The following is a 23,482-nucleotide window of genomic DNA, read 5'->3' on the forward strand; positions in this document are numbered from 1 at the left end:
GAAAATGATTTGCGGCGTTTAAATGAATTGAACAGCAAATGAAAAGCGGAGATTTTCTTGGGTTGATTGATCACTCTGGGGGAAATAAATACCGGCGTATTTAGAGGAAAGAACTGTGGCTCTTATGATGGACAACTCGTGCTTTCACTGTGCTGAATCATCAGGTCATTTCCAGAGTGTGTGAGATAAAAGGGGGAGTGATGATGGGAGGAAAAGAAACATCAATCTGTTTTTAATGAAAGTGATCATAACGCGTCCGTACAACAGCAAGAATTGATGTCAGGCTCCTCTGTGCTGCTGTTTTTTTAATTTACAGCTTGTGTTTTCTTATAAACTCTTTGTGAGGAAGGTAAAAAACATCTAAGCGAGCACTTCTGGTTGTGGAGATAAGACCTTCTTGGCAGGTTAAGGGTTTGAGATGTTCTTTAGTAGGCTTATGGCTGAACATTCTTATTGCAATGATTGTTAAAGAGTTATGCAGTATAGAAGGTCATATTTTAGTTTTAAGGGTCTCCAACAACAGGCTGATATGCATGCCGCAAGGTCAGAAAACACTTTCATTGTCTTATAATATGCACTTTTTTTTATCTGATTATCCCACATACTTCTAACAGCTGGAGGATGATTTTTTTTTTTTGCATATGTTTATTTCAGGGTACATTACACTGTGTGAGCATTAAGGACATTAGTTGAGAACAGCATCAGAGCAGACCTCATTAATATTCATGACCCTTCCAAATAAGGTAAATCTGATCATTCATTCTATGGCCAGTTTCAAATATTTAAAATATTTTTGACATCTGAAAAGTAATTATTTTGTATTTGTGTTTTTCAGAGTACCTTACACTGTGCAAGCATCAGAGACATGAGCCAAGAGCATCATGAAAGCAGAGCTCATTAATATTCATGGCCCTTGCAAATAAGGTAAAACTGAGCTTTCATTTTAGGACCAATTTTAAATATTTCTGACAGCTGAGGTCTAATTATTTTGCATGTGTGTATTTCAGAATACATTACACTGTGCGAGCATCAGATCCATGAGCTGAGAGCAGCATGAGAGCAGAGCTCATTAATATTCATGACCCTTCCAAATAAGGAAAATTGAGCTTTCATTCTAAGGCCAATTTCAGTATTTCAAATATTTGTGACAGCTGAAGTCTAAGGATTTGCTTGTGTGTATTTTTAGAGTACATTACACTATGCGAGCATCTAAGACATGAGCAAGAGCAGCATGAGAGCAGAGCTCATTAATATTCATGACCTTTGCAAATAAGGTAAAACTGAGCTTTTATTCTAGGACCAATTTCAAATATTTTAAATATTTCTGACAGCTGAAGTCTAATTATTTTGCATGTGTGTATGGCAGGGTACATTACACTGTGGGAGCATCAGAGACATAGGATGAGAGCAGCATGGGAGCTGAGCTCATTAATATTCATGACCCTTCCAAATAAGGTAAAACTGAGCTCTCATTCTATTGTCAATTTTAAATATTTCAAATGTTTCTAACAGCTGGAGTATAAATTTTTTGCATATGTTTATTTCAGGGTAGATTAAACTGTGTGAGCATTAAAGACAGGAGTTGAGAACAACATAAGAGCAGAGCTCATTAATATTCATCATCCTTCCTAATGAAGTAAATCTGATCATTCATTCTATGGCCAGTTTCAAATATTCAAAACATTTTTGACATCTGAAGTGTAATTATTTTGTATTTGTGCATTTGAGAGTACATTAAGCTGTGCGAGCCTCTGAGACATGAGCCAAGAGCAGTACGAGAGCAGAGTTTATTAATATTCATGACCCTTGCAAATAAGGTAAAACTGAGCTTTCATTCTAAGGCCAATTTCAAATATTTAAAACATTTCTGACAGCTAAAGTGTAATCATTTTGTATGTGTGTATTTCAGAGTACATTAGACTGTGCGAGCATCAGAGACATGAGCCGAAGGAGAGCTCATTAATATTCATGACCCTTCCAAATAAGGTAAAACTGTGCTTTCATTCTAGGGCCAATTTCAAATATTTGAAACATGTCTGACAGTTAAAGTGTAATTATTTTGCATGTGTGTATTTCAGAGTACCTTACACTGTGCAAGCATTAAAGAGATAAGTTGAGAGCAGCATGAAAGCAGAGCTCATTAATATACATGACCCTTCCAAATAAGGTAAAACAGAGCTTTTATTCTACGGGCAATTTCTAGAAGCATAAATGGACTTGTAAAACCATTTCTGAGGATTTTTCACTTACCTAGAACAATTTAAACATGATGCGTCAATGCATTCTGTTAAACACTAATATATTCACATGAGCTACGGTTAACAAATGATTTACATGTTTTCATTGGCAGCTTAGTTTAATAACCACAGTTGAGTATTATTGTATAGTGTTAAAAAATAATAAGTGAACAGAATATTTAAAATCAATAAATATCCCTGGTATATCGCAGGTCAGATTAACATATAAAAATAGTTATTTTTGAGAATAAATAGCCAGTTTAATGTAGTGAGACCCCCTAGGTTTTGCAGAAATCTTTTGAAGATTTCCAAAGGATGAGAATGATTCACCAAAAACTATATTTGTAATTATTATAATCTTTATTGCAGTTGAGGACAGACATGTACTGTAGCACGCTTGCATTTTCTCATCACACACGGCACATGAGTTGTGTTGTTTTTGTCCTTCACATGAACGGAGGATACATTCATTCATTCATGACTTTGCTTCTATGACTTCAGCCGAGGCACTTGATATCATGCAGTGCAGACTGTAGCTCTCTGCAAATGCAAACACTTGATCAAAATCAAACCACATTAAAGAGTCAGATCGTAAATGAGAGGCAACATTAAGAGGAATGCAACAGTAGCTTAATCTTTATGGCATCCAAGGTTTTGTCTTGAGACTAGGGCCCCGTTTACACTAGGGTTTTACCCAGCGTTTCTGAACTGCTCTCCGTCCACACCAAAACGCTGAAAACGTACATCACGTGACCACACACACACTCTCGGGCAAGCGCTGCAGCATTTCTACCCAGATGAGAGCTGTGCTGTTCGGACTGCTCATCAAGCATCTCCCGCTGGATCTAATCTCACTATATTTGCTAAACGTGATATTTATTAATCTTGTTTTCGATATCTAAACGACATATTCCCCGACTTTGGTCTTTTGAATCGATTACTTGTTCACAACGTGTTTTGGCTGAGCGCAAAGATAAGTTAGTAATTAATGTAACCACGTACATTCTGTATATTGACTGATCGCTAGCCTTTATTTCCTCTAATGTATAAACTTAATGTGCGTTATACTTTCATAATGGCTATTATTTATTATTAAAACTGCAAACAGAGGATACGTTTCATATTTTCAATGAAAATGGACGGAGGCAGTGATGTTATATAGGCTCAGTTTTATTATAGATTTGCACACAGTGAAGATGCAGCACGACGCCTCAGCATTTCTGCTGTCTGTTAAGTTGTTTAAATCAAAATAAAAATAGGCAGTTCCTTAAATCATGTTTTCATTTTATTGTTGAGAAAGTGAAACAACGTAGCCAGGATGATGTGAATAAGGTTATAAAGTACACTGTTCCCTTTGAAGATTTACCGGACATGCCCTCGAGGGTCTGTTTTCCATATCAAACTTGCGAAGTCTGAACTTACAGGGAGAGGATGCGAGACTGAACTGTGTAACGTTAGGCTACTTAATGTTGAGGAAAAGCCCCAATCAGAGAGGCGATTGTCTGCAGCCCCGGCTCCGTTTTCAGATGTCTCTGTTTTCCCCCATCCACACAGAGACGGAGCAGCAGCGTTTTAGATTGAACGCTCTCCAGCGTTTTCGAAGCGCTCCGTTTTCGGCAATCGAAAACTCCAGCTTTGTGTGGATGGATGGCAAAACCCTAGCAAAACCGATGCGTTTTAAAACGAAAATGCATTAGTGTAAACGGGGTCTAAAAGCCATGTTAATGCTTTACTAGTGCATTGCAAGTGTGCAGTCCCATTGTATTTAGTGTACCTTCAGTTTAACAAATGTCACTACCCATCGGCTGGGTTTGGGCTAGAGTTAACAGCAAATTTCTGTGCCATTAATAATAAATAAACATTGACTGTAAACTAACTTTCTAACTCAGATGCTTGTTTACACTAGTGTGTTTTTGTTTTAAAATAGTTTTAGAATGAAATGCTCTTCGTTCATTTATATATTCAAGATTTCTTGGAAAAAGAATCAATGACGGGATTAAAAGATGCCTACATTTTTGTTGCTCATAACACTTAAGTTCGTTGCACACTGAGAGTTCGAAATGTTGTTTTTGAATTGTAAAAAATAAATACGACCTTACGCTGTGTCAATCACATTTTAGAATTTCAGATGGGGCCCTTTTTAATGTTTTTCGCATCTAAAGCAAGTAAAAGCCCAAATCTAGAACAGTGTTAGGGAACCTATGGCTCAGAAGAAAAAATAAAATTACAATTCCTTTTATTAAAATAAACAAAATCATTGATACGACCAGAATTGGTCAGAATTATTAGCCCCCTTTGATTTTTTTTCCTTTTTTTAAATATTTCCCAAATGATGGTTAACAGAGCAAGGACATTTTTTAAGTATTTCTGATAATGTTTTTTTTTTTTTTTCTGGAGAAAGTCTTATTTGTTTTATTTTGGCTAGAAAATATATATAGCCCCTTTAAGCTATATATTTTTTATAAGACTACAGAACAAACCAATGTTATACAATAACTTGCCTAATTACCCTAACATGCCTAGTTACCCTAATTAACCTAGTTAAGCCTTTAAATGTCACTTTAAGCTGTATGTCTTGAAAAATATCTAGTCAAATATTATTTACTGTCTTTAACTAGATATTTTCAAGACACTTCTATGCAGCTTAAAGGGACATTTAAAGGCTTAACTAAGTTAATTAGGGTAACTAGGCAGGTTAGGGTAATTAGTCTGCAGAACAAACCATCATTATACAATAACTTGCCTAACGATGGTTTGTTCTGCAGACTATTGAAAAAAATTAGCTTCAAAGGGGCTATTAATATTGACCTTAAAATGTTGCTTAAAAATTTGAAAACTGCTTTTATTCTAGCCGAAATAAAACAAATAAGACTTTATCCAGAATAAAAAAATTATCTGACATACTGTAAACATTTCCTTGCTCTGTTAAACATCATTTGGCAAATATTTAAAAAAGAAAAATTCAAAGGTGGGCTAATAATTCTGACTTCAACTGTATATGCATATATATACCCCAGTGGCTCTTTAAAAAAAAAAATGCGCTTGCCAAAAAAAAAAAAAAAATGGCTTTTTACTTAAAACGGTTCCCGACCCCTTATCTAGAATGTTGTCTGACAAATTAATCCACTTCATCTGGGATTGTGGCAGATGGTTGAGAACCACTGCTGTATGCCGGGTTGAGTGCCTGGCACCTCTGTTTCTTATGCCACTGGTGTAAAAATAGATCATCACTGTGTGAAGATTTCTTTTTTGTATTGTTTAGTTTTTTCTTTTTCAAATTACAGATTCATTAAAACGCATCAAACCCTGAGGTTTTTGTGCGTGACAAATGTCTAGCTTGAGAAAAACACATATTAAAATCGGACTGTGTGCAAAGTCCTTTAGTGAGAAAAATCGCAGACGCTGGACAAGGATGAATCTTTCTAGCGTGCATGTGTTGAGCACCTGTGTTCGTGCACGCTATCAAATGAAATATACTTCGAAAGGCTGTGCATTCATCTTTGCGCCAATATACATGTACAAAAAGTATACTTAGGGCTTAAAGGCCAGGACACACCAAGCGGATGGTCAGCCATTGGGCTGCTGGTAAGCGGTGGTTATGACTCTTCATATTGGGTTAACGTCTGAGCTCATTGACTTGATTCAACATGTAAAATCCATGTTGGTCATTGGCTTACGAGAGTTCTCTAATTGGTTATTCAGCAACAAATCAGAGCGTGTGAACACAAACTGAAGTGACGTAGCTAATAAACAATTCAAATCAAGAAGGATCACATAGAGGCTGGCTGTAATTTTGCTATATTAAATATTTGCAAGCGAAAAAGAAAACTACTTTCACACAGGTGCAGAACAGGCATTCTCAAATAAGTCGGCTGCTGTCTGTTTGATGTGGTCACGCGCAGCTTTTTGGTCCAGACGAGAGCAGACATAAGTCAATGCAAGGCGACAACGCAGTTGGTTTTCATCAGCGCTAGTTGTTTATCATCGGCTTGATGTGTCCCGGCCTTTAGAGAAATTCGACAGTAAAAGATAATGTTTTCATCAGCTTATAGTGCCCTCTTGTGGCAGCATTGTTTGCATACAAAATTGAGCTTGCGTAGCTAGGAGTGTGTAGTGTGGATGCGTATAGCATTATGAAATATAAAAATATACATTTGCTCTACATTATAAATTCAAGATGCACTGCTTGTAAGAACGTCCATTGGTTGAAAGGGTCCAATTTTGACTTTGTGTGCTTCAGTTTTGGAGGGAATATCATGTTAGTGAACCCCAAGTGTTGGTTACAGAGAATTAGAAAGTCAGATTCCATAACGATGTCTTCAAAACTGGAGGATTGTTGCAATGTGGTTTTTGTGTGTAGAGAAGATGACTGTATCCCATAATATTGATCGAAGCATGTTTCTACCAGAAACTGACAGCATGGGCATGGTTATTGGAAGGAAGTGATGCGATTGGATGAGTTGTATCTGCTAATCGTCCAGGTGCTGCTCCTCCCAGGTGGATGTCGGGATGGCGCTGTACGGGTCCATGATGACTTTGGCGCAGCGGATGATCATGGCCACCAGCAGCAGACAGAGGAAGGCGATGCATGCCAGGGTCAGACCCTGGTCCACGTCCACGAAGGCGGGGTCGGGCGTTGTTTCCTCCATCGCTTCGGTCTGTCCGCATCAGTCCAGGCCTCCGCCACCATCCTGATCACTTATCTGTGATGTTGAGATGGAGAGAGGAGTGAATTAGCTGTATATGAATCTGTATCGCCCTATTCACACGGGGCTTCAGCGTCAACGCTTCCCATTCACTTTGAATGGGTGACATCAGGCGTTGCCGAACTGCATTGTGGATCCGTCGGCGCCGCTTCAGAAGCGTTCCTCGCTGCAGAAGTTGGGACTAGCTCAACTTTTCAAGCGCCGACGGAAACGTCAGCCAATCAGATCGCTGTATGCAAATACACCAGCTCAGACAGTGGCCTATTGCAGACTGAATTTCATTGGCTGACGCTTCTATGACGATCGTTTCAGCTCCAACTTCAGACACGCCCTCTGTCAAGCGTTGACGCTGAAGCCCCGTGTGAATAGGGCGTATAAATCAGTACAGCTTAAAGTTATCTGGAGAGGTCTGTTGTTGAATCATAAGAGACATCAGGACATGTTTTTACAGTCTGTAGGGATAATTTACAGTTTAACCCAAAGAATGACCAGTCTGGTAGATGAAGAAGAGCCGGAGTCAGAGATTTAAATAAATAAATCAAGTTTACTGAAGATAGTTTGCAGTTTCATCAGCAGAAGCCAGCTTCAACACTCGCAATGAGTTCCTAGGCCGCTCTGCTTACAATCACCAAACAATAACAATTATACTCTCACATAACGTCATTAACTGCGTCACACATACAGGTGTTCTAACCTGATTGGTTAAAACACAGGTAGACTAGGAACATTTCCACGTGGGGTTTGTGCGTATATTCTGAACAATATCTTAAGCATAAACGTCAGACATCCCTTAGACTGATTAGAGCTGGCTCCAGACCTGTGAAACGGATCAACAATCAAATAGAACACACACACACTTAAAGTATAATCTGTTTCTTATCCAAGGCTGAGTGTACTGTCTGCCGTCTTTATCGAAACTGGTTAAAAACCGGTATAATCTACATTCAGGCAGTTACATTCTTACTACACAAAGTCTATCTTGAATAAAAAGTAGAATCACTTTAAAAGATTTAACCGTAAAAATAGAAAAATCCCTTTAGCCATTTTAGACAGTATTAACTCATAGAAATAACAATAGAAACAGTTGCTTCCAGTCCTCAGCCCTCAGTTCCACTCAAGGTCTCCATGACCTCTGACCTAGTTTGCTGGCTCCTGAAAATAGGTATAAAGAGACAGGCAAATGCACTGAACATTCTTATATTAAGCAATGTGTTAACTTATTCATTAATTAAAATCAATTCACAGTTAAATACTGAGAAACAGGATGATGAAAAGGATAAACGTTGGTCCATGATGAGCTGGACTGGAAAGCAGAAATCCAAATCCTTCAATTCTGTCTGTGCTGCTTCAAAGGTGTTTCAGCGGTGCAACCCCAAATCAGAAAAAGTTGGGACAGTTTGGAAGATGCACATAACAGAAAGAAGTGATTTCTAAATTTATTTAATGTGTGTTTCATTGCAGACAATACAACAACATTATTTAATGTGTTCCTCATTCATTTTATAGTGTCCAAATAATTAATTCTAGAAATTAAGTTAAGTGGTACAGTGTGAAACTGTGAAAAAGGTTTAATTTTAGACCATTAAACACAACTTGGTGTGCTGCTACTAAAATTGATATTGTACCTTTAATATATACTGACAAGAGGACAACCACCGTCATAATACAGGTGATAAAAGAAACAAAACAAAAAAGAGAACTATTAAATAATAGAATGACATATAATGTGCCCTGAGTCATTCATACAAACACAAAACACTGTCATGGTGACACACGACAACCCTAGTAAATAAATAAACAATGCAATAAACATTCATTCATTAACTTTCCTTCGGCCTAGTCCCTTTATTCATCAGTGGTCACCACAGCGGAATGAACCACCAACTATTCCAGCATATGTTTTACACAGCGGATGCCCTTTCAAAGTCAAAGTCAGCTTTATTGTCAATTCAGCCACATGTACAGGACATATAGAGAATCGAAATTACGTTACTTTCAGACCCTAGGTGCCTAACATATAATGTTAATATTAAAGTAGAGTTTTAAGAAAAAGAAAATGAAAAATATATACAATTGTACACAAAATGTGGTCTTAAAAATATAAATTAAAAACATACATAAGGAATAAAAATTTGTAAACAATACAATGACATTAAGGGCATATAGCAAATGAAAGCTGCAACCTGGTACAGGGAAACACCCATACACACTCATTCACACACATACACTTTGGCCAATTTAGTTTATTCAATTCACCTATAGCTCATGGACTGTGGGGGAAACCGGAGCAACCTGAGGAAACCCATGGCAACATGGGGAGAACATGCCCAATCCAGATAAAAATGGCAACTGGCCCAGCCAGGACTCGAACCAGCGACCTTCTTGCTGTGAGGTGACAGTGCTAACCACTGAGCCACACTTTGAAATAAACATATGACATAGAATCAATACAATAAAATTTCACGTTTATTGAAAGATCACCACAAGAAAGGCGAGTGTTCATGACTCCATCATACGATAAATGAGTGTTCATGAGTCCACCATAAGAAAGGCGAGTGTTCATGACTCCACCATAAGATAAATGAGTGTTCATGACTCCACCATAAGATAAATGAGTGTTCATGACTCCATCATACAATAAATGAGTGTTCATGACTCCACCATAAGATAAATGAGTGTTCATGACTCCATCATACAATAAATGAGTGTTCATGACTCCACCATAAGATAAATGAGTGTTCATGACTCCATCATAAGATAAATGAGTGTTCATGACTCCATCATACAATAAATGAGTGTTCATGAGTCCACCATAAGAAAGGCGAGTGTTCATGACTCCACCATAAGATAAATGAGTGTTCATGACTCCACCATAAGATAAATGAGTGTTCATGACTCCATCATAAGATAAATGAGTGTTCATGACTCCATCATACAATAAATGAGTGTTCATGACTCCACCATAAGATAAATGAGTGTTCATGACTCCACCATAAGAAAGGTGAGTGTTCATGACTGATTTCAAGTTAATTTATTTATAAAGCACATTTAAAAACAGACACAAGACAGACCAAAGTGCTTTACATAAAACAAACTGCATATATAGAAATAATAAAAATATTAAGAGGAATAATGGATACAGTACATGTTAAGAAACAAAATAATAGTCAAGGCCATAAAATACGTATGATATTAACAAGCCAGACTGAATAGAAAGTTTCTAAAAGAGATTTGAAAAGGATTCATTCCTAACTAAAACTTCAGAGGTAAAGTATCATTTGGACACATGCAAACTCTGTTTTACTCTTTGTTACTCATCACTTTTCATGTAACTTTCCCCTGAGGATGTTTTTTTGTTTGTATGTTTCTTTGCGTTGGGCGTCGTAACAAATAAATAAATGAACGTAATGTGCAAAATGAAGAACTAAATGTTTATCAGTCATCTGCTGTTGTACAGTAATGCGTTTTATAGTTTGTAATCATGCCGTGTGCTGCATTCATGGCCTTTATGAATCATTGATGAGCTCATTAAATGCGCATTATGACTGTGTTCGGGCTTATTAGTAATTTAAAAGAAGTGTGTAGTGATGAAGACGTTTTGCATGATGAGGCTGCACACAATGGTCTCTTTTGAGCCGCAGTCAGTTCAGTACAGATCACTGACAATAACTGATCGCTTGCTAAACTGCTTTAATTCAGATGCATCGATGAGCCCAGGTGCCAAGTACGTTTTATTGGGATTTTATTTCCTTGTTTTTATGTCTAGATATGAGAACAGGCGTATAGTCGATTGCTGCTGGATTAGGAGGAGGTTGCGTGTCAATATCTGCACTTTTATTCATTTACTGCAGCTCCGCTCGATTTTATTGTGTCCACATTAGAAGGAAACAAGAATCACCAGAGTTTCTAAAATAAATAATAATAATAATAATTCATTTTATTTATAAATGGCGCCTTTCTGGACACCCAAGGTCGCCTTACAGTAAGCATCATCAGACATGCTAAACAACTTAAAAATTACTAAAAACAATCAATGACCAAACAAGTTAAAACGCAATAGCGAAAAAGAACATAATAAAAACATGATAAAAAATTGTTAAGTAAAAGCCTGCTTAAAAAGATGGGTTTTTAGACGTGATTTAAAATTGTGAAGACTATCACTGCTCCTAAGGTCTAATGGAAGTGAGTTCCATAGCCTAGGAGCCATAGAGCTAAAAGATCTGTCTCCCATTGTGCTCAGTCGAGTGCGAGGTGGTGCCAGAGTGAAGTTGTTAGCTGACCTAAGGGTACGAGAAGGGGTGTAGATATGGAGAAGTTCAGTGAGATATTGAGGAGCGAGATTATGGAGTGCCTTGAAAGTTAGAAGTAATATTTTAAAATCAATTCGATATTTTACTGGAAGCCAATGAAGCTGATAGAGGAGTGGTGTGACGTGCTCGTGAGATGGGGTCCTAGAGATGACACGAGCTGCATGGTTCTGAACCAGTTGGAGTTTATGGAGAAGTTTGGAAGGAAGTCCAGAAAGAAGTGCATTACAGTAGTCAAGACGTGAAGTAACTAATGCGTGGATGAGAATTGCTGTGTTATTAGTTGTGAGAGAAGGGCGGAGACGAGTGATATTACGCAGGTGGAAATATGCAGTACGTGTAATATTATTAATGTGACCTTCAAATGAGAGTGTGCTATCCAAGATGACACCCAAACTCTTTACCTGCATGGAGGGAAAAATTGTACTGTTATCAATGTTTATAGTGAATTTATCAGCTTTATCCAAAACACTTTTAGTGCCGATGAGAAGGGCTTCAGTTTTGTCGCTGTTTAATTTTAAAAAGTTAGCTGAAAGCCAGATTTTTATTTCAGCTAAACATCTGCTCAAAGCAGGAGGAGGAAAAGAACAGGAGGGCTTGGTGGACAGGTAGAGTTGAGTGTCGTCAGCATAACAGTGAAATTGTATGTTGTATTTTCTGAAAATGTGACCAAGAGGCAGTAGATATATGATAAACAGGAGTGGACCCAGTACAGAACCCTGTGGGACACCAGTAGTGACAATCTGCGATCTTGACTTAAAATCTTTAATTTGAACAAACTGAGTACGATCTTCAAGATATGACTTCAACCATAAAAGAGGGGTGCCAGAGATCCCTAGTGAGGCAAGCCTATTCAAAAGAACCTCGTGCGAAACCGTGTCAAAGGCTGCACTCAAGTCCAGGAGAATAAGAATTGACAGTAAACCAGAGTCTGCTGCCAATAGTAGATCATTAGTGATCCTGACAAGAGCAGTCTCAGTGCTGTGGTTGGGACGAAAACCAGACTGGAAGAGCTCAAACAAATTGTTATTAGCAAGGTATTTATGGAGTTGAGATGCAACACATTTTTCCAGTATTTTTGAGATAAATGGCAAATTGGAAATTGGTCTATAGTTGGCCAAATTGGATGAATCAGCTCCAGGTTTTTTTAGTACTGGGGTGATTACAGCAGTTTTAAGTAAAGATGGGACAGATCCAGAATCCAGTGATTTGTGAATAATGTTAGTAATCAGTTTGGACAATAATGGAAGACAGGTCTTAACTAAGCATGTAGGAAGTGGATCAAGCAGACAGTTGGTAGTTTTAGATTTCTGTATATGACCAACTATTTCAGCAGTAGATGGTAAGGTAAAAGTATCAAAAGAGAAATGTGTGATGATTTCAGAAACATTTTGGCTGAAGTCAGGGGCTGAAATATTTGTATGTAATTGATGATGAATGTCCTCAATTTTTGTTTCAAAAAAAGACAGGAAGCTGTTACATAATGGATCTTCTGCATTTGTAAAACGCTTAGTTTAGCAATTCATATTAGAATTATTAGGGAGTTCTTTTATCTTAGGAGGGTTTCAAGAAGGTTGCTGGTTCAAGTACCTGCTGGGCCAGTTGGCATTTCTGTGTGGAGTTTGCATGTTCTCCCAGTGTTCACATGGGTTTCCTCCGGGTGCTCCGGTTTCCCCTACAGTCCAAAGACATGCGCTATAGATAAATTGAATAAGCTAAACTAGCCGTAGTGTATGGGTGTTTCACAGTACTGGGTTGCAGCTGGAAGAGCCTCCGCTGTGTAAAACATATGCTGGATAAGTAGGTGGTTCATTTTGTTGTGTAGACCTCTTATAAGTAAAGGGACTAAGCCAAAGGAAAATTAATAAATGAAGTCTTGTTTTATAGCATAATAAAAAAGAACTCCGGGACCGGGTCCATGACGACATCGACTTTTGCTTTAGGATTTAAAGGGCCAGCATTGCACCAGACCCCCGTAAGAGGTTTTGTTTAAAAGTGTAGAATCTATCTTTTATGCACATATGCATTATTTTGGTTTTTATTCTACTGTACAAAAGTTTTTACACTTAAATACACAGTATTTTGGATACCCGAGCTGAGTATTTTACATTGGTTCATTTTCATATTTTTCATATGACACATGTACAAGTTATAGCTCAAATGAAAGCTCTTGGCGGTGCTCATACAGTTCTAGCATTCTTTTTACTGAATTATATTTACTCATCAAACAGTTGTTGAATGAATCTCGGTGTTTCCATGGCGCAGTAATGAAAACAATACATTTATGATTAATAAGCAGCCCCAGATAGCACAGACAGCTGTCATCTCTTACCTTATGCTGTGTGCTTCAGGGCCATGTCTCCTCTGTTTTTGAGGTGATATGCATAAGTAATCCTTCTATATGTCTGACGTGCTCCAAACACAGTGAATTATGTTTGATTAAACAAAAGAATAGTGAAATATGAAAACAATGATCAATCCCTGTGGCTTGTACAGCACCTCTCATCAGTTGAAATACAATAACTTTTGCATAGAATATGGTAGAGACATTTTTCTTTTCTCCTATGATTAGACATGTGCAGGAACCAGATTAAAAAATTAAAAAATTAATTACAGCACGCTAGACCACACTGAGCCTAAAAGGTACACTTTCAAATTTGAGTTTATAAAAAAGAAAATACCAAAAGCGCCTCTTTTTTTAGGTGTTTATTATAACACAGACAACATATACAGATATTTTAAACACTTTCAATAGTGTTTTATGAAAAGTCAAAGGGTTTTCTTCAAAATGATACCAAATTTTTGGATTTACACCTCTGCATGTGGATTTAGAAAGCTTTTAAATTTGGGTAGGCGAAATCAAGGCGGAAATCCCAAAATAATAGCAGAGTTTAACTGGTTAACTAAAATGTTCCTTGCAGATATATATATATATATATATATATATTTGTATTTCACATAATATTTGACTTCAAATATAAGATGTATTTATGACTTAATATGTAATTCTGCATTTCTTTTGTTCTCTGACATTTTGAATGCTTATGATGTCAGCACAACCAACCTTTTTCTTGTCAAAGTTTGTAATGTTGTGATTGATCTCAGATCTGGCAGGTTCACTTCATGCTTCAGAAAGCTTTATTGAGTAATTTTTTTCATCTCTGTGAAGAAAAATATGAAAGCAGGACTGCTGAAAAGGTTGCAGTTGCGCTCTATTAGTCCTCCAGTTCTACCAGGTAACAATGTTCTTTTGTAGACAATAAAAACTCAACGTAAAATGTCATTTTTAAAGTGATATTACGTGAAGTTAATGAGGAAACACAGAAAGACATTAAACATCTCGCTTGAAAATAAAAGCTAGCCTTACCATCTTTATTTTCTCTCTTATAAAGCAACGCCAGCATTTCCCCCCACATATTAGTCTTATTAAAATTTATAAATACACTGTTTTTGAAGAGGATTTCAATTCCTGCTTATCATAAGTGTATAGAAGAAAAAGGAAATGTTCTTTCAGTGTACTTGAACTACATAATGAGGTCTAACGCTATAATGTTCTGTAATGCAGTTCAGTCGATATTCAGAAAATATCTCATTTATCACAGTGCGTTTGAGTGCCAAATTCGATACGAGATGCTTCACCGAGTCTTCACCAGCAGGCATGCGGCTGGATATCAATATGATGACATAGTGCTTTTCCAAACAAACTTAAATGAGCCCCATTTTAACGCAACACAGTCTCAATGAACACTGGGAATGGATCAGAATGTACATTCGGCCACTGAATACTAAACTGCTTGGTGGAATATATCATGTTTTTTTTATTATGATGCTTTCTATTACTTTCTAAAGCAATGTGTAATGTGGTAGAGCATAGTTTGTGATTGTTATTCATTTAAATAATGTGCTAATTGTTTTAAATTTTTTCTAGTTGGACAAAATACACAAAATGGACAAACAATCCTGAAGATCCAGTCAGATTTAGTAAAACGTGATGAGAACGGTGAGTTAAGTTTGTCATTTGTATTTGATGAGGGGCGAAGCAGTGGCGCAGTAGGTAGTGCTGTCGCCTCACAGCAAGAAGGTCGCTGGTTCGCTTGTTCAAGCCTCGGCTCAGTTTACGTTTCTGCGTTCGCATGGGTTTCCTCCGGGTGCTCCGGTTTCCCCCACAGTCCAAAGACATGTGGTACAGGTAAATTGGGTAGGCTAAATTGTCCGTAGTGTATGAGTGTGTGTGTGGATGTTTCCCAGAGATGGGTTGTGGGTGGAAAAAGGGCATTTGTTGCGTAAAAACTTGCTAGATAAGTTGGCGGTTCATTCCGCTGTGGCGACCCCGGATTATTAAAGGGACTAAGCCCACAAGAAAATTAATTATTTAATGAACAATTAATTGGTAAAATTCATTGGAAAATGTTTTGTTTTCATGTGGTGATGTATATCATAATAGCATTATTTGTCTTTTTACTGTCTTAAAACAAATTATGGTTTTGAACCAATGTTGGGGCGAATATCGACAAATCTATAAATGTTAAATTCAGAAAAAAATACAGATTTGTCCCAGGTTTTATTATAAACATTTGGAATTGTTGTTATTTTTATAATAATTATGTTTTTTAGGGGTTTTTCACCTTTTATTGGGATAGGATAGTGAGGGGCAGACAGGAAAGTATTAGGACCAGAGAGAGGAGAAGGGTCGTCATAGGACCTCGAGCCGGGACTCAAACCCGGGTCGCCGTGAGCACCATGGTGCTATATGTCGGCGCACTTAACCACTTGGCTATTGGCACCAACCAATTGTTGTTATTTTTTATGGCAGTGGTAGGTAACCTACCAAACCTTATTAGTACCGTGTTGGACCCCCTTTTGCCTTCAGAACTGCCTTAATCCTTCATGGACAGATTCAACAAGCTACTGGAAATATTCCTCATAGGTTTTGATCCATATTAACATGATAGCATCACACAGTTAATGCAGATTCGTTGGCTGCACATCCATGATGCGAATCTCCCATTCCACCATATCCCTAATGTGCTGTATTGGATTAAGATCTGGTGACTGTGGAGGCCATTTGAGTACAGTAAACTCATTGTCATGTTCAAGAAACCAGTATGAGATGATTAGTGCTTTATGACATGGCGCGTTATCCTGCTGGAAGTAGCCATCAGAGGATGAGTACACTGTGGTCATTAAGGAATGGATATGGTCAGCAACAATACTCAGGTAGGCTGTAGTGTTGACACGATTCTCAATTGGTGGTAAGGGGCCCGAAGTGTGCCAAGAAAACAACCCCCACACCATTACACCACCACCAGCAGCCTGAACCGTTGATACAAGATAGGTTGGATCCATGCTTTCATGTTGTTGATGCCAAATTCTAATCCGACCATCCGAGAGAAAGCAGAAACCGAGATTCATCAGACCAGGCAACGTTTTTCCAATATTTTATTGTCCAATTTTGGTGAGCCTGTGTGAATTGTAGGCTCAGTTTCCTGTTCTTAGCTGACAGGAGTGGCACCCGGTGTGATCTTCTGCTGCTGTAGCCCATCTGCCTCAAGGTTGGACACGTTGGGAGTTCAGAGATGCTCTTCTGCATACCTCTATTGCAGGGGTGGCAAACCTGTTCCTGGAGAGCCACCTTCCTGCAGATTTCAGTTGCAACCCTTATCAAACACACCTGTCTGTAATTATCACATGGTGTTAAGGTCCTAATTAATTGGTTCAGGTGTGTTTGATAAGTGTAGCAACTGAAATCTGCAGGAAGGTGGCTCTCCAGGAACAGGGTTGGCCACCCCTGCTCTATTGTATCGAGTGGTTATTTGAGTTACTATTGCCTTCCTATCAGCTGGAACCAGTCTGGCCATTCTCCTCTGACCTCATGCATCAACAAGGCATTTGCGCCCACAGAACTGCCGCTCACTGGATATTTTCTCTTTATCAGAGCATTCTCTGTATACCCTAGAGATGATTGTGCATGAAAATCACAGTAGATCAGCAGTTTCTGAAATACTCAGACCAGATCCCATCTGGCACCAACAACCATGCCACCTTCAAAGTCACTTAAATCCCCTTTCTTCCCCATTCTGATGTTCAGTTTGAACTGCAGCAGATCGGCTTGACCATGTCTACATGCCTAAATGCATTGAGTTGCTGCCATGTGATTGGCTGATTAGAAATTTGCATTAACAAGCAGTTGGATAGGTGTACCTAATTAAGTGGCAGATGAGTGTATGTCAACCCATGACCACCACCAGTATAATGACTCACTGGTGGTCCACAAAACAGACCCAGACCCTATACTTTCATATTGAAACAAACATATGATCAGAGGCCTCATCCAAACACGCTCCGCATTCCACCTGTGTCAGCAGGTTTGTGGATTATCCCAACATTCATCAAGCCCTTTCAGTGTTCGCTGAGGTCCGGTCTTTAAGCGCACTTGCTGTAGGGTCTTATTTTGGAGCAGTAATTAGTGTTCACTCAAGGACACAGGCAACAGTAACCCTGGCAACCGCATTAGCAATTTAATAGAGAATTACAGCTTGTCCCCGGCAACCAGAGAAGATGGAGAATGAAACCTTTCATCTCTCAATGAACCCGAGTCTGCAGACAGGCCTTCAAAGACTCGGCGAAATCATTTACAAACCACTTTGTGAAAGCAAACACAGACAGTCTGAAATTAAAAGAGATTATCTCAGATAACTAGCTATAGCGACTCCTCCATTTATCTCTCCAGGTCCCGTATGAAAGGAGATAAAGGGCTGATAAATTGGTTTACTTTTCTGGAAGTTTCTCACTGCAAAAAACAATTCTTGACGCTGTAATTAGAAACAACACTTCTGCGTGGCATGTCAAGCAGCTCTGGGAATATATCAAACATTTGAGACAGATGCAAACATAAAATCTCTTCAGCGCTGTGGTCTGATAGCCAACAGGAGATGGCTTTGTTTTGCTTCCAGATTATTAAGCAGGGTTCTTTGTACAGGGCAAAATGACCCAAAATGGAGATGAAGCTCACATTGGAAAATACAAAAATTATTTGAATTTGAGTTTTGGCCCGTTTCCACTGAGTGGTCCGGTATGTTATGGTTCTGGGGTGCCTTTTCCAAAACCACCGTTAGCCAACCAAGGTCGCAAGTTCCCTTGTTACAGACATAGTTTGTTGATTTGCCGTTTCGCAAATCCGTCGCTCCAATGAACAGCAAACTGCGTCGCAAACCTGAGCACTCGCAACTACAGCTCTAATTTTGACTGGCGGCTTTATAAGCGGAAGCTGAGTGTGTGTCAGGGTGGCTCTCTGTTTTCCAGCACGTCTGACTGATCCTCTCGATCTTTGCTCTCTTGAGAGTATGACCCGTACTTGTTGAGAATCTCTACGTATTTTGTCCTGATGAAGGTCTGAAACTTCTGTGCGCGTCTTGTGCAGCCGCTGCTGAGGAGCCATGCTGGTGTTGTTGCCAGGGGCGGACTGGGACTAAAAATCAGCCCTGGCACTGTAGCCACACACCAGCCCACCTTACCACACCGACACAGCCCCACCCAAAGACACGCACATTCACTACTTATATTGGTGTACAGATGGTAAAATTAAATAAGCAGTACCATATTTAAGAGATATTTACCCTACTGAAAAATCCAGCTTAAACCAGCCTAGGCTGGTTGGCTGGTTTTAGAGGGGTTTTGGCCATTTCCAGGCTGGTTTCCAGCCATTTCCAGCCTGGTCTTAGCTGGTCAGGCTGGGAGATGACCAGCTAAAACCAGCTTGACCAGCCTAGCCAGGCTGGGAGCCCAGCCAAAACCAGCTATGTCCAGCTTAAACCAGCCTGGAAATGGCCAAAACCCCTCTAAAACCAGCCTGGTCGACCAGCTAAAACCAGCCAATCAGCCTAGGCTGGTTTAAGCTGGATTTTTCTACAGGGTAAACATTTAATGTATGTGACTGGAACAAAAACAACCCATTTATAAATGCAATCCTGTAATTCATTTTCTTTTCAGCTTAGTCCCTTTATTAATCTGGGAATCGCCAACTTATCCAGCATATGTTTTACACAGTTGATGCCCTCAAAGCTGCAACCCATTATACTGGGTTACCCAATTCCCAATTGGCCTACCCAATTCACCCATAGCATGTGTTTGGACTTGTAAAGGAAACCCACACGAACATGCAAACTCCACACAGAAACACCAACTGACCCAGATGAAGCTCGAACCAGTGACCTTCTTGCTATGAGGCGACAGCACTACCTACTGCGCCACTGCACTGCCCCCTTTCAGTTAATTGTATGTATTTGGCAATGTCTGACTTGACTGCCTTTCCCTTTTTATGGTCCATCTCTGACAATTAGATTGTGTTGCTCTTACTGTTTGTTTGACATTCTTGCCAGAATTTGATTAGGTCTGTGTAACCTCAGATTGGGTCGGCCCATCTCGAAACCAGCCGGTTGTTGCCGATTGGGCCAATGCTTAACATTACTATTATTTTTTACTATTATCACCATCATCATCATAACATTCACATCTCGCAATAGATAAAAGCTGCATATATTTAAAAAACAATACATAGGAAAAATAAAAAATAAAAAATAAAATAGCTGACCGGCCCACATTTAAAAAATGGTCCGGCCCTTCTGGCAACTGCCAAAATTGCTTGATGGCCAGTCTGCCCCTGGTTGTTGCTGTTTATTTAATTCATTGTTGATCTATGGTTCATCTATGGCTTATCTATGTTTTATGTTCTCTGTATGTCTGTTTAAGTATTTATTTTGGTTGATTAATATTGTTTAATTATCTATATTTTTGTTGCCACTTTATTTTGATAGGACACTTATGTTGTGGTCTCTAAATAAACAGAGAATTTTACTTTTCAAGTTGCATGTCCTTTTATTTTGCTCACCCCTTCCCTAGACGAGCCTTAAAATACTGGGGTTTATAACAACGCGCACTGTCATAAAGCGTGAGTCATCTCAGACTGGTTCCTTGGACATGACAATGAGTTCACTGTACTCAAATGGCCTCCACAGTCAACAGATCTCAATCCAATAGAGCATCTTTGGGATGTGGTGGAACAGGAGATTCACATCATGGATGTGCAGCCGACAAATCTGCATCAACTGTGTGATGCTATCATGTCAATATGGAGCAAAATCTCTGAGGAATATTTCCAGCACCTTGTTGAACCTGTGCCATGAAGGATTAAGGCAGTTCTGAAGGCAAAAGGGGGTCCAGCCCGGTAATACTAGTAAGGTGTACCTAATAAAGTGGCTGGTGAGTGTACATTCATTGCAGTTTGGAGAGAAAAAGTGTGATAGATTTATTGCATTTTATAATAAATCTTTAAAGAGCAACATCTGGAATTCACTTTTCAAATGTAATTACAACCTAAAGATACTACATGAAAGTTCAAAACCGAAAATAGTGTTTTTCAACTTGCCACTTTCTTGATTAAAAAAAAAAAAGTTTTATTTAAAAAATAATCTTATTGGATATATAGAGTTTTGGAACCAAACTCTTCATTTCATGTCCTCAAAAAATAATACTATACGGTGGACTGAAGTCATGGTTTTGGGGTACGTATCTCGGTTTTGGAATACGGGTTTTGTACAACAGGAGTCAGGTCGGATCTCGTTAATTCTATCACTCTGTATTGCCCCTTTGGTCTCGCAGCAGCAGGTTCTCCCCATTAACTATCATTGCATTAGCACCTGTTGCCACTTATTGCCTATTAATGTCCCTACTTAATCCTCTATGTCAGGGGTTGTTAACCCTGTTCCTGGAGAGCCACCGTCCTGCAGATTTCAGTTGCAACCCTTATCAAACACACCTGTCTGTAATTATCACATGGTGTTCAGGTCCTAATTAATTGGTTCAGGTGTGTTTAATATGGGTTGCAACTGAAATCTACAGGAAGGTGGCTCTCCAGGAACAGGGTTGGCCACCCCTGCTCTATGTTCTCCGTTTCTGTGTCAGATTATTATATCGCTTCTGTGTTTAACCTCGAAGTTTGTGGATCTCCCCACGGTTGTCAAGCCCAGTAAGTCCTGTCCTGTGTGCGATCATTGTGTGTGTGTACTCTCACCTACACTCTGCTTAACCAGCCTTCAAGTGCCTGTCTGCATCTGATCCCCAGCCGGGGTGTTTCAGCTGACGCCAGCTCTCCTCCTCTACTCCTTCACTGACCTTTCTTGTGGGATCCATCTGTTTTCATCTGAAGAACTGTGAGGTATCCAGTGCTGCGCACCGCCTGGGTTTTGCGTGTGGCAGTCTGCCTTTGTTGAACTATACCTAATAAACTGTCCTTGTTTTCCAGCACCTCTGTTATTCTGTCTGGTTTGTTACAGAATAAGAAATAAAAACTGCTGGAATTAGGAAAGGGTTTAGGTCAGTGATTTCAGACAAGTTCCACCTTCCTGTAGACATGTACGAGAGGACAACATATTTGAAATCTACAACTAAACGTAACTTATTTTAGATTCCCAATATTAAAGACAGCGCCCTCTAGTGGATTTCTCATCTGAAACGTACCGAGAGCAACCAATTTTACATTTCGTACAAATGTAGGTTGTATTTCCCATGAGCCTAGGCTGATATTTGCACATAGGTAAGCGAACTGCATTCAACAAACTGTCTATTGCAGTTTTGAAGCTAGCTGTATTTGCTTAATGCACATCGAGCTTAAATAAAACACCAGCTGCTGGCATAAATGGTCCGTGATGAGTTATACTGTGAGATTATAGGTTTGAACAGTGAATCGTGAGCAATAATATAGCAATTGAATCCCAGCTTGATTAGCCATCTCAAACGGTGCATATATTATGGAGCAAATATATTAAAGGTTTTAATTGACTTGCAGCATACAGGTCTGTGAGTTACTAGTTAATATAAATGCTAATGCATAGCAATCCCTCTCACAAATCTACCATGGCAGCCAAGTTTTGGCTAAAATACTGTAGTTGCTCTTTTTTTAATTATTAAAGTAGTAAGACTGTGGTCTGATTCTTAAAGCGAGTATATGAAATATGTTAATAATGCAACACTAATCATTTCAGTGCTCATCTTGTCTAATTTGTCTCTTTCAGATCAACTATTGTCATGGCAGAGCACCAGTCTGAAGATAAAATCTTTCTCAGCAAGTGAGTTGAAGTCAGTGAAACACACAAAATCTTTTCAGATTCACAAACTTTGTGAAACCTGACACTTAAACAGCAGAACCACACACATTCATTCATTCATTCATTCATTCATTCATTCATTCATTCATTCATTCATTTTCCTTCTGATTAGTCTCTTATGAGCCTTTGACTCAGTTTTCATAATACAAGTAGTATATCCCAAAGCTTGCATACTCTTCTGGTACACATTTTAAATATATACTTTTCCTTCACAAAAGGTACATACTTGTAGGGCGTAGTGTAAGTATGCGAACTGGGATGCAGCATAAGAGTAGCTGGAGAGAAAGAGGTTGAGGAGGAGGCGAAGTTTGTGTAAAAGCAGGAGGATTTTAAGAGGAGCAAGAGGAAGAACAGGACGAGTTTAATGAAGAAGAGTGGGAGGATAAAGAACAGGAACAAAAAGAGTGGTTGGTGTTAATACAGAGTTGAAGTCAGAATCATTAGATTTTCCCCCCCTAATTTCTGCTTAACAGAGAGAAGATAATAGTTTTAATAACTCATGTCTAATAAGTGATTTATTTTATTTTGCCATGATGACAGTAAATAATATTATACTAGATATTTATCAAGATTATTATCAAGATACTTCTATACTGCTTAAAGTGACATTTAAAGGCTTAACTAGGGTAATTAAGCAAGTTATTGTATAACGATGGTTTGTTCTGTAGACTTCTGTTGACAAAAAATGTATAGCTTAAGGGGGTTAATAATATTGACCTTAAAATAAAAAAATAAAAACTTAAAACTGCTTTTATTCTAGCTGAAATAGAACAAATAAACTTTTTCCAGAGGAAAAAAAATATTTTAGTAAATACTAAATACTGTGGAAATTTCCTGGCTCTGTTAAAAATCATTTGGGAAATATTAGTAAAAGAAATTATATTAACAATTCTGACTACAACTGTATACAGATCCGTATACAGGCCATGTTGGGGGGGTTGGGAGGGTTGGGGATAGGGGTGGTGCTATATAAGCTAATTTTTCCTATTGACAGTATGCCATCATAAATTGCGAAAATAACCAACAAAAGAAGGCTTAAAGAGGAATAACCAATAAAATAGCAAATAAAA

The 23,482-nt window shown here is 38.6% G+C and overlaps 1 protein-coding gene and 1 long non-coding RNA gene across 3 annotated transcripts in view; one reads left to right on the top strand and one right to left on the bottom strand.

The window, feature by feature from the left end:
- Window positions 1–1,168: 1,168 nt before the first annotated feature.
- LOC141375304 (uncharacterized) lies at window positions 1,169–2,167 on the top strand. The gene is made up of 6 exons (XR_015495372.1): window positions 1,169–1,274; window positions 1,367–1,455; window positions 1,548–1,636; window positions 1,729–1,817; window positions 1,910–1,986; window positions 2,079–2,167. It is a non-coding gene; the product is annotated as an uncharacterized LOC141375304 (long non-coding RNA).
- Window positions 2,168–2,578: 411 nt separating this feature from the next.
- The window catches only part of ctxnd1 (cortexin domain containing 1), a 41,012-nt gene continuing 20,108 nt past the window's right edge, over window positions 2,579–23,482 (bottom strand). The window contains exon 3 of one of the 2 annotated variants that reach the window (XR_015495219.1): window positions 2,579–6,940. Coding sequence is in view for 1 of the 2 variants with exons in the window: in XM_087260585.1 (XP_087116711.1) it covers window positions 6,707–6,886 (180 nt within the window). In the remaining variant the exon portion in view is untranslated. The remainder of the gene's footprint in view (window positions 6,941–23,482) is intronic. The other variant, XM_087260585.1, reaches the window with a different exon arrangement.

The sequence above is a fragment of the Danio rerio genome, chromosome 7, assembly GCF_052040795.2.
Source record: "Danio rerio strain M-AB ecotype USA chromosome 7, GRCz13ab, whole genome shotgun sequence".
Taxonomy (NCBI): domain Eukaryota; kingdom Metazoa; phylum Chordata; class Actinopteri; order Cypriniformes; family Danionidae; genus Danio; species Danio rerio.